This window comes from Hoplias malabaricus, chromosome 6 (genome assembly GCF_029633855.1).
Source record: "Hoplias malabaricus isolate fHopMal1 chromosome 6, fHopMal1.hap1, whole genome shotgun sequence".
In the NCBI taxonomy this organism is placed as follows: domain Eukaryota; kingdom Metazoa; phylum Chordata; class Actinopteri; order Characiformes; family Erythrinidae; genus Hoplias; species Hoplias malabaricus.
The window spans coordinates 21,564,685-21,580,478 of NC_089805.1; the positions used below are offsets into that span (position 1 = coordinate 21,564,685).

At 36.3% G+C, this 15,794-nt stretch overlaps 1 protein-coding gene across 3 annotated transcripts; it reads left to right on the plus strand.

Annotated features, from left to right (window-relative positions):
* The first annotated feature begins 2,365 nt into the window (after window positions 1-2,365).
* LOC136699476 (probable ATP-dependent RNA helicase ddx6) lies at window positions 2,366-15,280 on the plus strand. 3 transcript variants are annotated; one of them, XM_066674216.1, is made up of 14 exons: window positions 2,366-2,594; window positions 4,595-5,558; window positions 5,662-5,725; window positions 6,543-6,647; window positions 6,778-6,907; window positions 7,014-7,160; window positions 7,513-7,607; window positions 9,062-9,184; window positions 9,289-9,417; window positions 9,524-9,640; window positions 9,754-9,817; window positions 10,408-10,509; window positions 10,668-10,896; window positions 11,093-15,280. In XM_066674216.1, exons 2-13 carry the CDS (start codon window positions 5,371-5,373, stop codon window positions 10,877-10,879), a joined length of 1,476 nt encoding a protein of 491 aa, XP_066530313.1. In that variant the 5' UTR covers window positions 2,366-2,594; window positions 4,595-5,370; the 3' UTR covers window positions 10,880-10,896; window positions 11,093-15,280. The 3 variants fall into 3 exon arrangements, with proteins under 3 accessions (XP_066530313.1, XP_066530314.1, XP_066530315.1); XM_066674217.1 differs by having other exon boundaries at window positions 11,098-15,280; XM_066674218.1 differs by having other exon boundaries at window positions 11,101-15,280.
* The last annotated feature ends 514 nt before the right edge of the window (window positions 15,281-15,794 follow it).

Consider the following 15,794-nt stretch of genomic DNA (forward strand, 5'->3'; position numbering starts at 1 on the left):
ATCTCGCAGGAGCAAAAAAAGTCCAGCAGAAACTGATGCACTGTGACACAGTACCCAGCTGATGGCCTCAGGCCTTCTTGGTGCGGCACAGTGGCTTAGTGGTTAGCACGTTTGCCTCCCAGCGCTGAGATCTTGGGTTCAAGTCCCATCTGGGTGGAGTTTCCATGTTCTCCCCCACAGGGCTCCGGTTTCCTCCCACAGTCCAAAAACATGGAGGGTAGGTGAATTGGCTTCTGTCTAATAACTGTCCTGCTGTGTGAGTGAATGTGTGTGTGTCCAGATATGGATTAGCACTCTGTCCTGGGTGAAATCCTAGTGCCTGATGCAGTCCTCCAGGTGGATGGTCGTGCCTGGTCGAGAGTACGCTGTGCGCATTTGGCTGCTGCTTCTCACCAGTGTGTGGAGTTGAGTGTTCTGAGCAGTGTGGATTGTAGATACCTTGGGTATCTAGAAAGGCGCTATATAAATGTAACGATAGACATAGATAGACATAGGCTCACCTGAACCTCTGGGAAAAACCTTAGATATTTCATGTGTGCTCCCAGAGCTACATGACTAATAATGTTATATTTAATGTTAGTAAATAAGAGTTATATTGGTTAAATCTCAAAAATTGAAGAATGTCAGATTTTTAAAAATCTGAACTGAACAACAACTGAACAACTGAACTCACCAAAACTCACATCCACAAGCTTTCCACAAAGAATTTCCACAATAAAACTGAAACATTCAAAAGTTTCAAACAGGCGAATTTAGACATACAATATTTCTTACATCATAAATTTAGAAACTAATATAATTTCTTAGGGTGGGGCTAGCTGCAGGCAGTGGGTCACGAATAGGCGGCCCGCGGTCCGAGTCAGGACTCGGAGATAAGGATATCTCTGCAGGCCGGAGGTACCTTCAATTGGGAGGGACAACCTAACCCTGCACCTATCCCTAACCCTAACCCTAACCTCCCACTTGCCGGTATTCGCCTACTTCTTGTTTATGCCCCGCCCATATGCTAATCTTAAGCCGGTATACCCCGCCCACTTCATGGTCTCCGACCAGCAGGGATATGTAGAGATAGTTGTGTGGGACCCTGACGCGGTCCTATCCGGGCCTGTAACTGATATACTCTTAAGAGCGGTTTAAATCTGAACAGAGTGTTTGATTTAAATGTTCTAGTCATTACGGTTCAGGTTTAGCGCTCCAGGAAATTTCCAGACTAATCACGTGTTCCTGCATATCACACATATTAGCTATTGACCTGTGCATTATGATGAGCGCTGTGACTCAAATGAGTGACAAACACTGGGCAGGGCTCCAGACACCGCTGTCCCAGCGCCAGTAAAAATAGCCCAAAGGACGTGATAAAAGCTCTTTTGGGACACTTTCGGGATGAAAAATAAGGGAATGATTACCAGTTGAAATTCCCATAACGCTGAACATGGATTCCCCTCCTACAGCATAAATAGCCTATCAGCTTGTAGTTAACGGATAAAGTCCCCACCTTCAGCAATAAGAACCAATCAGATTGCTGGTTATGTAACGCTGTAAGTCAACTGCAACTACAAGTTATTAGGGACTTTATTTACAAATGCATTTTTTTCCAAAATTATTGTTTTATTCGTAAATTTTTCTTATATAAAAAAATGACATTTTATTTAGAGTATTTGTTATTTATAATAGTACAATATACAATATTGTTGTATATTGAAATGTAAATGCAAAAGTAATTTGAAATTCCGTTTATGTAGCTAGCTACATAAAATGTTGCTATAACTACAAGGCTACTTAAATATGCGGGATATGGCACTGATCATAATGCAGGTTATACATTATATTCCGGACCTTGGCTTGAGAAAAATTCTCTAATGACCTTAATGAATTTTAATTAATTACCCCTGTGGTAGACGGTTGGTAGAGATAGAGATCAGCACGGAATGGAAAAGAATGCGTGGCAATATATCTAAGACTTTTAGATTCTAAGATTTTATATTTTTAAGTTTTATAAATTTTATAAATATATATATATAATATATATTTTTATATTTCTAAGATTTTATATTTTTTATTTATAGAAACAAATTTGTATGTATCTAAATAACTAAACAATTATGGACTCGGGGTATTACGGGAGAGGTATTTCCTGTCACCACTGTTGTGACTAGTTGTGACTATAATTTGAAATAAAATCTTTTTGCTTTACATTTCATTTTACATAAAAAACACAATTCACCTTATATAAATCTTAACTGAAGGAAACTCTCCTACTAGACACATGACATGGTTGTAATAAATATTTTAAACGAGGTCGTGTATCGACCAGCGAATTAAATATTCACGAAGAAACTCTGAAGTATGTCAAATGACTAGCTCTTGATATAGAGTCCAATGTGGTATAAACGAGTGTCCTCCGAGCAGTAGATGGCGGAGTTTCTCTATCTCTGAGGGGAAGATGGAGAAAGGTCGACCATATTGAAAAAACTAAACACAACAAAAGAAACGAGTTGGCGGAGGAGACTTTACCCGTTTTGAAGACAATATTTGTAAACCCGGTGAATTACCACGAAATATACTCAAGAACACGTCGTCTACAGTAGTAAAAGGTGTGTGTTACCACATAACTGTCGAAAAAACCGAGTTATTTGTGGTGTTTTTCTTTCTTTTTTATTTTGCTATTTGAGTTCAGGAGTATTAACATTAGCGCTTTATCCAACATGTCCACAGCACATAGCTTTAAGAATAAAAAAACTACGACAAATTTATTCACACAAAATATATATGTATATTTTAATGTTTGCTACATTGTCTAATGTATTCCTTTTATAACGTTTAATTGTTTTGCTGGGTATGAGTCGGTCCTTTTTTAACTTTTGTTTTTAGTTGTAGCCACTGAGCTAACGTTAACGCTGGCGGTAAGACTGTTCGTCGGTGTTAACTCGATAAAAGACGACCGACCGGTTCAAAATAACGGAAAAAACAACCTTAAAAACAATAGTGGTGTTAATTTTAAGAGTTAAATTTCACTTTGTCTAAAAGAAACAGCAGCTGAAGTAGCTATAGTCCTGACAGTTTAAATATAAAAAGAAAGAACAGCGTTCAGTTTGAAATGTTAATGTCATTGTAGTTTTTCTGGATTATTTTGGTCTTTTTTGTGTTTATATGGAGGCATTGGAGAGATTCTTTCCGAAGGAACGGTGAAGAGTTTGGCGCATGTGAATCTACAGTTCAGAAGAGTTAATTTGTCATATTTATGGATGTGTATAGAGACAGTTTAGATCTTCTCGGTATAAAGTATTTTGAGACTAAAATACTTTACAGTTCCAAAACAAATGTACTGCAAAAAAGGTTCAGTAAAACGAAGGGTTAAGTAGTAGGTGGATGGTAGACTTTAATCTTAAATAATTCACTTCCTCGAGGAGACATTTGGAAATAGCAGCACTGTCTTACATCCACACACACAATCTAAAGTTAACTGGCCCTTCATCTGTACCCTGATCGCACGCAAACTTCACTGACGATTTTTTACAATTGTCGGTGTCGTCTGTGGCGCATCTATCTAATATGAGTACATGTAAATCTAAGCTTAGAAAATGCTTGATTTCTAATTCTATAATAAATACCAACAACCTGTAATCTCAATAATACGAATAGCAAAAAATAAATAGTCCGAATAATTTCTCATTGTTAGGGCATGCTTCGTGTAACGTTCATGTATATTAATTTGATAAATAAGGGGCAGTGTGTACTTTTTTGTTTATTTTTTGTCTACTTTTTTGTCTAGTTTTGTAGCACATTAAATAATTCTGTTAGCTGTCTCCTAAATTTGGGGTCATTTCCACCTTAAATAATCAGAAACAGCAAAATGATATTACCCACTGTGGAGCAGGAATATAGCAATATCTCAGTCCAGTATCTAACATTTGGAGTTCTCTCCATTGTCTAAAATACTTCAGACGCCTTTGCCATGAGCAGAGCAAATGGGAGAGAAACCTAGCATGCTGGACTGAATTATATATATATATATATATATATATATATATATATATAAAATATTTTAGGGACACTGGGGCTTAAAAAACGTGCTTTGAACGTCACCATTAATAGCTTTAAATGTTTTGTGAGATATCAACGACTTTGAGACAGTAAAAAAAAAAACAAACATATATATAAATATATATATTTCAATGTTCTATTTTAAAACGATAGTCACACTACTATAGCTTTATATCATTGTATCTTTGGATAAGGGAGTTGTCTCGTTCACCAGCGCACATCTGTGCGGATGGTGCAACTGCAGCCAATCCGTGCCTGTACGCTTACCGCGCATCACCTATTCTAATCTAGTCTTTTTGATTTTTTTATTTATAAAGATATAGTGAAGTAATGTTGTTTTTGTTTGAAAATACCTTAATATTCTTTGAATGCATACAGTTTATTTCTGGAAATTGATTTACTGCCAAACAAGTTTATTAAAAACATAATTAGTTCCTTATTTGGTTAAGTGATCATCTTTAAATTAAAAGAAATTAGCAATTTTCTATCACTTTTTGTTAGTATATTTATTAAATCAAATTTCAATGCTCATTTTTTCTGTGTTTTCTAGGTGACCGAGTTTGAGGTCTAGACCACAAGGAGGAGAGTATACACACTAAACTCCACTCATTTTCACACACTTGCATGCACTCTGACACAAAGTCAGAAGTCTCAGCCCTTGAACCTGGACAAAGTTGTTTGATTGCTATAAGGGAAGCGTAAAGCTGTTTTGTGCTTTGGACTTCTGTCTCCCTGGATTATTGCAGCATCCACAGACCTTACGGATATTGAACCTCAAAGAAACAGCTTTTGGAAAAATATAAAAATAAGCTGTAAATCTCAGTAGTGATTTGAAAAGGACATCAAAGGATTAATTGCATGTTTTTTTAAAAAAGAAAATAGACTACCTGGAGAGAAAAAAAGAACAAATGGTCAAAGGTTTATATAGAAGAATTTAAAAACAGAGAGAGTGATTGAACTTCTGGAGAGAAACATTTTGGCAATATTCTCTCTTTAGTTCATATTGCCTTAGCTGTTCTATTGCAGGAATTACCGTCTCTGACCTGCTTGTGTATAATTTTCTATACTCGCAGGTGTCCATTATTTATGCATATAAATGTTTATTTCTCTTCATTTGGAAGAGCTCTCATTAAATCTATTTTTGTGAAGTCAGTTACTCTTATTTGAAGAGGTCAGACTGTATTTGTATATAAATGAATTTGTAAATATTAAAGGACTTTATCACATATTCTGATTGCGGAATTGAGGACATTGTAAATACTTTTTTAGAACTTTTGGAAGTTGTAGTGTTCCGTTGTAAAAGTAAAAAAAGGAAAATTGAAGAAGATGGCTAGTGCAAGGATGGAGAATGTAGGCCCTGTTGTTATGGGAATCAACAAGCAGAATGGGCAGTTCAGAGGACCGCCCAAGCCTGTCCCTCAACCTGGACCCATGGCTGGAAGTGGTCAGTCTGGGAAGGTTCTTGTTGGAGTACAAAAACCTGCTGGTGGCTCTCCAGAAGGACTTGGAATCAGGTGAGCCCAGAAAGAAAAATGAAAAAAGTAAAAGAAAATGTCTTCATTATTATTATAGATCATAATTCTCTCTCTCTTCACATCTAATTGTTGTCTATCCTAGGCTTGGTGATGACTGGAAAAAGAGTCTACAGCTCCCACCCAAAGACAATAGAGTTAAAACTTCAGTAAGTCTTACACTAGCAACATTTAGTACTATATGTATTATTGTTCTGATTATACTGGATGTGTTTTATTATATTATCCTGCAAAGATAATTTTGAGGATGTTCTGTTTGGTGTACATTCTATGGGACAAAAAGGAGTACAGCCCTAGACAAGCTAATATGAAATTACAACTTTATATTACCAAATGAAAATTCAAATGTTCTGCAGTTTTCTGTTAAGGCTAATTCCTTAAACTCTTGTATCTTTTAGCAAAAAAATTTTATACAGACTTGATACATGTATGTTTGCATTATAAAACAAAACCATTTATCGATCTCACAGTTTTCTTAAATTTCATCTCTTAAGTAAGTAAACAAACCATCATGGCTCTAAATGCCAAGCTGTTGTATGAAATAGTAAAAAGCCTGATAGTAAAACTTAAACAAATAAAAGTCAGGAATAGAGTAGCATTCCTAAACCTCTAAAAATAAGCTTAATTACACCTGTAGGATTTTAGTGATAGCCATGCCACCAGATGAAGTGGCCATCCACATGTTGGACATTGCACAATTATTAACACAAAAAAACAGCAAAATTGCAGTTTATTTGCTGAAAATTTGGGGGGAAAATAATATATATATATATATACACACACACACACACACTTGACAAATATTGCTAGCACATCTCACCCAATACACTGAATCAAATGGGGTTTAGCATGTTTGAATCTCTCCCTTCCTTTTGTATATATCATATATCTATAATATTTCATCATCATCTTCTTTTCCATTTCAGGGTCGCTGTATCTATAATATTTTTTTTCTGTAATTTATAGGATGTGACAGCCACTAAGGGGAATGAGTTTGAGGATTACTGCTTAAAGAGGGAGCTTTTGATGGGGATCTTTGAAATGGGCTGGGAGAAACCTTCCCCCATTCAGGTGACTGAATGTCTTAATTACCTTACAGTGTCTGTTAAATCAATCTCAATTACTAAGCAGCAGCAGCTCAAGGATAAGTTTAGTTTACATTGGGCTGCAGTTTTAAATATTTAAATTTTTATGCTTTCAGGAGGAGAGTATACCCATTGCTCTCTCTGGTCGTGATATCCTGGCTCGAGCCAAAAATGGGACAGGAAAAAGTGGAGCTTATCTGATTCCTATGCTGGAGAGGATTGACCTAAAGAAAGACCATATCCAGGGTACAGTAACCTGCTTTTCTTTTTTTAACCTGTACATCCAACAATAACAGAACATAATTTTCTTATGTTTTGCTGGTGTCATTTAAACACTTTTCTTCATCTCTAGCCATGGTAATTGTGCCCACCCGTGAGCTTGCTCTGCAGGTCAGTCAGATAAGCATTCAACTTAGCAAACACCTGGGTGGAGTCAAGGTTATGGCGACCACTGGTGGCACCAACTTACGAGATGACATCTTGCGCCTGGATGAAACTGGTAATCAGAATTTTAGTGCAGATGAATAAAGTATTTTCCACTGACCACAGACTTTTTACTCTTGTAGGATTTTCTCTGGAAGGACTGATATTCCTGCACAAAATTGTTTTTAATATGATTGTTTAGTTTTGAGTAACCATTGAATAATATGAGATAAGCAGTGTAAGCTATAACTGGACTGGTTGACAAGGAAATGATGGACACTACATTGTTTATACATATGCGAATGCGATATTTACATTCCCTGTAGCTTAATAATTCCATATACACCCATATTATAAATATGTGAATATATATATCTTTTTCCCCCCGCCTCACTGACCACTATGCCTCCCTGCTCACTGTTTTACAGTGCATGTTGTCATAGCAACACCAGGCAGGATTCTGGACTTGATCAAGAAAGGAGTTGCCAAAGTGGATAAAGTTCAAATGATGGTTATGGATGAGGTGAGTGACAATGACACTTAATGCTGCCTGAACCACTTACCATTCAGACTTAACTCATAAGCTGTTTAACTGATCATTTTTATTACATTTAAATTGGAAAACAAAATCCCATAGGAATGAATGTAGGAATTTTTCAAAAGTTTCCAAAAAAAAAAAAAAAGTTTTTTCAAAAAAATTTTTCCCCCTCTCAAATAAAACTCTATTTTTCATCTTGGGAGTGTTTATATATATATATATATATTTAAGAAGCTCGGCTCGTGTCGACCCAATATTGTGTCTGTCTCATCTTGAGATGAGTGTCTGGTCACGCCCCTAAATACCGGTGGTTCAGATATTGACTGAGAGATCTTTTTTGGCTAAACAATAAGTTAATATTCTGGCAGATCAGTCATGTTACTTCACATAAGTTCTCAGGGTTTCACACATTTAATTCTGTAAAACACTGCATCAGTGTGGCTTAAATAAATGTATATTTATATAACCAAACCATATGGATTTTTCATTAATTACTTAAAATATATATTTAATCTTAAATTTCATGTCTACACAGATGTTTCAGAGAATGTATGGTCCGGAAATTTGTTGGTAAAGTGTATGAACCCTGATCAGCTTTTTTTAAAGTGTTACCTAGCAGCGTTTGCTGCTGCTAACTTTAGCCTGATTAGTTCACTTTTTAGCATTAGACATAGATTCTTGTAATAGGTGCCGTTCTGTACTTGCTGTGTGGTTGTAATGGCCAGAGTTCCACTGTTGGTGGAATCCAGGCTTTGTTGACAACAGTGTTATCATATTTTTGAGAATTACAGATGAACAAGAGTGAGTGGTAGCACCTGCTAACTTTAGCCAGAATAGCTTGCTTTTTAGTGTTGGACATTGATTTGGTTGCTGTGTGGTTGTAATTGTACCACCAAAGCTACACTTTATTGGTTGTAATAACACCGTCCAGTGTATATTGTGAGTGTTATATGGGTTTTATCATGTTGTCAATGTCATTTTTTTCGATTACACACATTCCCCAGGCTCAACATGAGGTAGTGTGAGTGTATCACTACAAGCCCTGAGTGTGTTTTTCAGTTGGATGTCTGAGAGATGTTTGTTACTGATGTGACTGTACTGTAAATGTGAATTACAGGAACAGGAAGCTCAGGAGACAAAAAAGCCACTTCTTACACAGTATTCCTTTAACCATCAGCTCCCACACTATGACTGCTTTTGCTCATGTGACCACTGTCCTTTTCCTCCTCCCCACCAAATATATATATGTTTATAGTTACTGATTGCAACTGTGTATCACTGCTGAGAATATTTCACCAACTAAAAATATCTAGCCATCATGCTGTGATTAGATATTGATTACTGATGGAGGATTTGTGTCACTGTTCTGGGAATTTTTCAGCAACCTGGTAATGCATGTAGGATGCTCACATGGCCTTTGAAACGTCTCTGTCCTGCAGGCTGACAAGTTACTTTCCCAGGATTTTGTGGTGCTTATTGAAGATATTATCAGCTTCCTTGCCAAGAACAGGCAGATTCTGCTCTATTCTGCCACCTTCCCCATCAGTGTACAGAAATTCATGGTAAGGGTTGGAGAGATTTGAGATCTGAACAGTCAGTTTAAATGTTAGATACCTTTTTATACCTACAGCCACCCTCATTGTCCTGTATATTTTTCTTCATCTAGGCAAAGCACCTGCAGAAGCCCTATGAGATTAATCTGATGGAGGAACTAACCCTGAAGGGCATCACTCAGTACTACGCCTATGTGACAGAGAGACAGAAAGTACATTGTCTCAACACACTTTTCTCTAGGGTAAATGAACATGTGGTTCTGAACCATTTTTGCTCTATTTAAAAACACGAGATGACCATTTATTTAATACCCCATGACCATTTGCTTTTTGTTCTCTTCTATATAGCTCCAGATTAATCAGTCCATCATTTTCTGCAACTCCACTCAGAGAGTGGAACTCCTGGCCAAGAAAATTACCCAATTGGGATATTCATGTTTTTACATTCATGCCAAGATGATGCAGGTGTGTTAATGAATTTCACTTGGTCTTGTCTGGGAGAGTGAAAACAACCTTCATTTTATGTGAATTGTGTATGAAACAATATTTTCCCCCTCTCTCCCCTTACCCGCTTTCAGGAGTACCGAAATCGTGTTTTCCATGACTTCAGAAATGGACTGTGCCGAAATCTTGTCTGCACAGGTTTGTGACTTTATTCCCAGGTTATTTATAAGAAAAAATGGCTTAAATGTAATTCTCCATACTCTTTTATATATAAACATGCAATAGGTCCCTGTCTCTGTTTCCAATCACTCCTCCACCCCTTGTCGGCAGAGCAAAAGTCCGTCCCCATGAGTTGACAGCAGTAGTTTTTTTAGGTTTATGAAATAAGGGACCCCCTATGGTTGAGTTCACCTGCTTGAGACTGTCTTTTGAATGCTGCAGTTTAAAAGGGGAATTGCTCAGCCATGCTGTTGAAGGGGTGTGGTTTTTTTTTTTTTTTTTTTTTTTTTTTGTGTGTATGCATAAAATGGCTTCTAACCATTTACTACTAATTACTACTAATAAAAACCACAAAGACGTGTTAACAAGGTACAAAAGTAGATGTTTCCCTTTTTCCCTGGAGGGGTCTTTAAATTCTGTCTTGATATATCCAAAAGACAATAACCTTAAAGATTTGTGTTGTGTCATGTTCTTAAATTATTTATTTTATTTTTATTATTTGTTTATTTATTCCCCCTCTACATTCTAGTAGTAGAATTGTACCTCAATTGTAATTTTTTTTTAAACAGATTTGTTCACCAGAGGAATTGATATCCAGGCAGTGAATGTGGTCATCAACTTTGACTTTCCCAAAAATGCAGAGACTTACCTGCATCGTATTGGGCGCTCAGGTGATATTTTGATCTATTATTAAGCTTTTGTTTCCTGCCTGAATTTTTATATTAAAATATTTGTGAGACTGCTAACATTCACTGCAAATTAATTTTGATCTTAATCTGCCTAATGAAACAATGGACAAATCAAACTCCTTGTCTTATATTGTCTTTAGGGAGGTATGGCCACCTGGGTCTGGCTATCAACCTAATCACAGCAGAGGATCGCTTTAACTTAAAAGCCATTGAGGACCAGCTGGTGACTGATATCAAGCCCATTCCTGGCAGCATTGATAAAAGCCTGTACGTGGCTGAGTACCATTCATCCAATTCTGAGCAAGATGCGGAGGAGAGGGAAAACCTGGCAGGGAAGCCTGAAGCCTCCTAAATACCACAACAAAACTGGTCAGTACAATGCAGAGTTACATGTAGCTATACTTTTAGATGTTTGGTTAACTAGGTTGTTTTAAAAACATTTCATGTAGCTATATAGATTGATGCTTTAAGTCCATATTTGGACATAGATTTACAGAGCTCAAAGAAAAACTATATACATATTTTGAGTAACACTATATGTAACTATTTGTCCTCCTTTCCTCAGGACAGCAGGAGAGACAAACCTGGCTTTGCACAAACATCAGCTTTTTGAACTTTTTTTTTGTTTGTTGTTTTTTTTTGTACCCTGAAACCTGGCAGCCCTTTATGTTCACTTTTTATTTCGTCAAAGTTTGGACTACCATGTAAACTCATTATGCTTTGCACCAGGACTTGAGATTGATTTTATGGTAGGAACCTATACATTCCAGAGTCCATGTGAGACTTGCAATAAAAAGACCCGGTCTGAAGAGAAAAGGCAGGATTTGATTAATGATGAAAGACTTGCAGACACCTCAGATGTTTAAAAAAAAAACAACAACAAAAAAACATAAGTTTGATATTTCTGGGGTGTGTTTGGTATTTGTTTTCCCTCCAAACTAAACATCAGCTGATTTACAGAGAATACTCATGACTGGACTTATAAAAGTGCAGTGGATACAGCTCTCTTTACTAGCTACAGGAATATAAAACTATGCTACAGCCTGCCAGATACACAAACATTTTTCTATCACACAAGTGCCTTAACATGTTTTCCTGAATGGCGGGCTCCCAAAAGGCTCAAGATATCTATAATTTACTATGCTAAAGTATAAACAACCATTAGACAGATATTCAAGGCTTAAAGACTTGTTTAATAGTAAAAAAAAAAATATATATATATATATATATATATGCTGGTTAGTATTTAATGATGCTAAGGCTAAGAATTTTTTAACAAAAGTTTAGTATTAGAGCACCTCATTGCAAGGTATGAAATCTATAAATCAAGAACAAAAAAACTACACACTGCAAGCATCTTATTTGTTCCATTTAGTGCTTTTTGACCACTGGCTTCTAACATCACTGATGTGATTGTTGCACTGTCAGAATACATATTTGCACTAAACAATTATGACTTTACAGCTCTAAGAATTTAAAGTTCACACTGCTTTTAGACAGGTTTTCAGAGATGAGTTACTGGTTTATGGATATATTGCAATAAGCCATGGCAGCTAAAGATGATCTTTTTACCTCCTTGAAGATATGCTATTGTTGTTGAGTCAAGCATTTTTAATGTTTCTAATGTAAGGGTTAACATTCCTGACCTTAACAAGGTCACAGAGAGCAGCCTAATGCCAAGTGAGACAATTTATTGCGGAATTAAATTCTAATACTAACGTTACACCGTCTGAATGCAAAGGAGTCCAATCGGAAATTGGGATGAGGTAGTGTTTGAACCCCATGGTTTAACTGGGGTGTTTGCAGGTCTTTTATAAAAAAAAAATATTTCCCTGTGTGCAAAGCTATATACATAAAAAATTCAGCCATGATTTCATGAATTGCATTTGGATTTTTTTTCCCATTCCGGTTGCTGAACTATTCTGGCATATGAGTGAATGTATAAAACTTATTGGTAGCATGCAGGAGCAAGCTTTTTTTATTATTATTTATTTTCCCCCCTTTCTTTTTTAAGGATTTAGCTTCAAGCAGCTTTTTTTTTTCTCTCTCTTCTCTCCACGCTTATAAAAAAATAGATGACTTTGCACGAAAATCACATTCTTTTCTCTTTTTTTCTTTTCAATTTAATTTGGATTGAATATAAGTCATTATTTTAAAGCAAAACTGTAGCATCAATATGTGGCAGCTGTAATTGTTTCTCCCCTTTCAAAAGTATTTTTACTACAAATGATAAAAGCAAGAAAAACCTTTTTCTTTTGGCAGAGTGAATTGTCAGGCTTTGTTTTTGTTTTGTCAAGTATGATTTCAGTGTGTAGTTCTGTGCTCTAGTGTCAGGACATCTGTTAGGCTTTTTATTTTATTTTTTTCCTTTTAACCCAGCAAAGGTTTTTGCTTCTTGCAAATAACTGGCTTTTCATCAGCTGTGCTGGTATGCTTAATGCACTTGCAGATAAAAACCTCCTTAATGTTTGACCATTAGCATAATTCTGCCCTTAAAGCCTTGTTCTCTGGAATTCTGGGGACCCATTAATGTGACACAATATCAGCCTGGCCTGCAACATTCTGATAATGTTCACAGCACTTTTTGAGTTTTTCAAAGGCTTGTTTACATATTTCAAGTCTTGGTGATTAAAATACTGTGATGCTGACGTTGTGATAGTGTTTAGCAATATATTGAGTTTCCCCAGTCTAGACCTCAGCTGGAAATACTCTCAGGTTTTCAGAGCAGAATTACTAGGTCTATATAATTTTTTTTTTTTTTCTCTCCTTTTTTTTTTTATTCCCTCTTCCTCCTCCAAGCACAATTTTACAAACAGAAGTGACCGTGTGCAAATGACAAGCTGGGTTAACTTTCTTATTTCCCTCTCCCTTTCTTTTTTCTTAAGTAATATACGGACTGTTAGTTTTACATGGTGATTTTTTTCACAAGCATTCCTCTGTTATTTTAGTCCCATCTGAATCAACCATATCCTTAATAGACTCTCACCAGTAAAGACTGACAGTTTTTACTTTCTGTAAATCAAACAATGCCATTAATCCTGTGTGAACTGCCTTTCTGGTAAATATCCCAAAGTATGGGATGGATGAGTATTATCAAACACCAGTATGTAAACACTTACATTTATAATCCACCTGGGGTCGTTTTACAGAACAATATAACTTCTGCATTCTGCTCCCTGGTGTACAATACAGGTTTCAAATATGAGTCAGATGTATACGTCTGCTTGATTCTGTTTTCTAGATACCCTGTTGACAAATTACATTATGCGCCACACACATGTAAAACTAATCCCATCTGAATAGTACTTAAGAGTCTCTGTTTGATTTCGGTTTGAATGTAAACCCGGTGAACAGTTTACAAACAAAAGGGGGATAAACAAATGGGTGTAAGGTTTAGAATTTTTTATTTTCACTTGGGTGGTAATACTGACTTTCAGGACTTAAGCATAACCAAAAATGTGTGTGAGAGAGTGTGTGTGTGTGTGTGAATGTGAGAAATGTGAGTTGGTGAGTGATAGGAAAAAACTGAAGCAAGTGTATTGGTGTGTGTAATTGAAAATGCTGCATTTGTAATCGTGTGTGTGTGTGTGTGTGTGTGTGTGTCTGTGTGTGTGTGTGATCAGTAATTAGAGCTTTTGCTAAGGGTGACAGTGAAATATCTGAGCCAGTATCCTTGCAGAAACATTTAATTAGTTGTAATACCCATACTGATGTATAAAAGTGGTGTAGTTAGGAGTTTTATTGGTTGAGGTACTTCCTCGACTCTTAGATTTGTGGCACTGTGTAAAAAGAAGGCATCTACAAATATTGTCAAGCACGCACAGTGAATTTATTGAACTTCAAGTACGCCGGTGAAGAAACATCACTCAGTCATTCATTTGTTGTGAAAGATTTGCTCTTTCTAAAAGCAATTGCAAATATTCTGTTCATTGCAATTGGATTGGCTTATTTGGGTTAATGTTTTTGTGTTTGATTTCTTTTCTTTTTTTGGGAGGGGGGTGGGGGACAAGTTTGTTCTTTAGGGAATGGTGTGGTCTTTGAATATTTTGTTTGTGCTGTAGACATTGTAATGCAGGTGACTTGAAAAATGGTCTACAGCAATGGCTGAACAAAAGTGAGTGCAAATTGTCAGCATTAGTGTCCTATTTTGTAGATGTTGTACGCTGATTTGTACGCACCTCAGTTGCTTATTCTGAACCTGTACTTTTTTTTTCCCCCTCCCCTCCTCACTCTTTCTTTTCTTATTATTATTAAAGAAAAGTTTTTTTTTACTGCCTCAGCAAAGAGAGAGAGAGAGAGCTTTGTTCACTGAAACCTTAACTGGATTGAAGTGCTTTTGTTTTTGTCAAAAATTTGAATGGAATACCAGGACAGAGGAGAGCTTCCTTTCCCTGTTTTGCAGAAAGATGTAGTTTTTCTGAGTGTTTCTCTCGTTGACTGTGCTAGGGAGCACCTCCACAACCAGGGAGCATTTACGATCCCTGTTTCAATATTGTATTTTTATTGGATATAATACTGAGTATTACTTTGACTTTCAGTAAATGGTCCAACCTTTAAGTTTCTTGCAAGGCACCTGAACAACAAAAAATTATTTTAAAATAAGACAGTACACCTCCAGCATGCGGCTGAAATGTTTTCCTGTGTGATCAGATCAGACCTAACCAAAGTGAACTTCCTGTGAACTGCCCTCTCACTCTCATATGGCAGCGTTAAACCAATACATTTGGAGTTGTTCAACTGAAATAAAACATTACCTGCAAATTGCTTCCTGTCGTCATTGTTTCACACTTTTTAATATCTTAATTTTCTCTAGTTGAAAGAACAATAGCACATCTTCAAACAAGCACTTAAGTTTTATTATTATTATTAATAATAATGAAAGTCAGCTATTATGCTCAATCTACCTAAACAGTACTACCCCACATGAAGACGCCCAACAAAATGTGCTATTTCAGGGTAGATTTGTTAAAAGGTTTTGTGCTTTCTGTTGGAATCTTTAAATTGTAAACACTAGAGACATTAATGGAAACACGTCAGATATAAAAGCATATTTCTCATAATATTGTTACAGTAACATTGTGAATTTAGCTGGCATAGTAAATCCTGTCTTTAATCACACATCATATGACAATTTCCCTTACAACAAGCACATACCAAGGGATGTCAAATGAAAAGGGAAAGGATTGAAAACCTGGCCTGGGCTTCAAATACTAACTGAAAGAAAGAAACCAAACCAGAGGTCTTGATGTGCTCATCATGAATTCCCT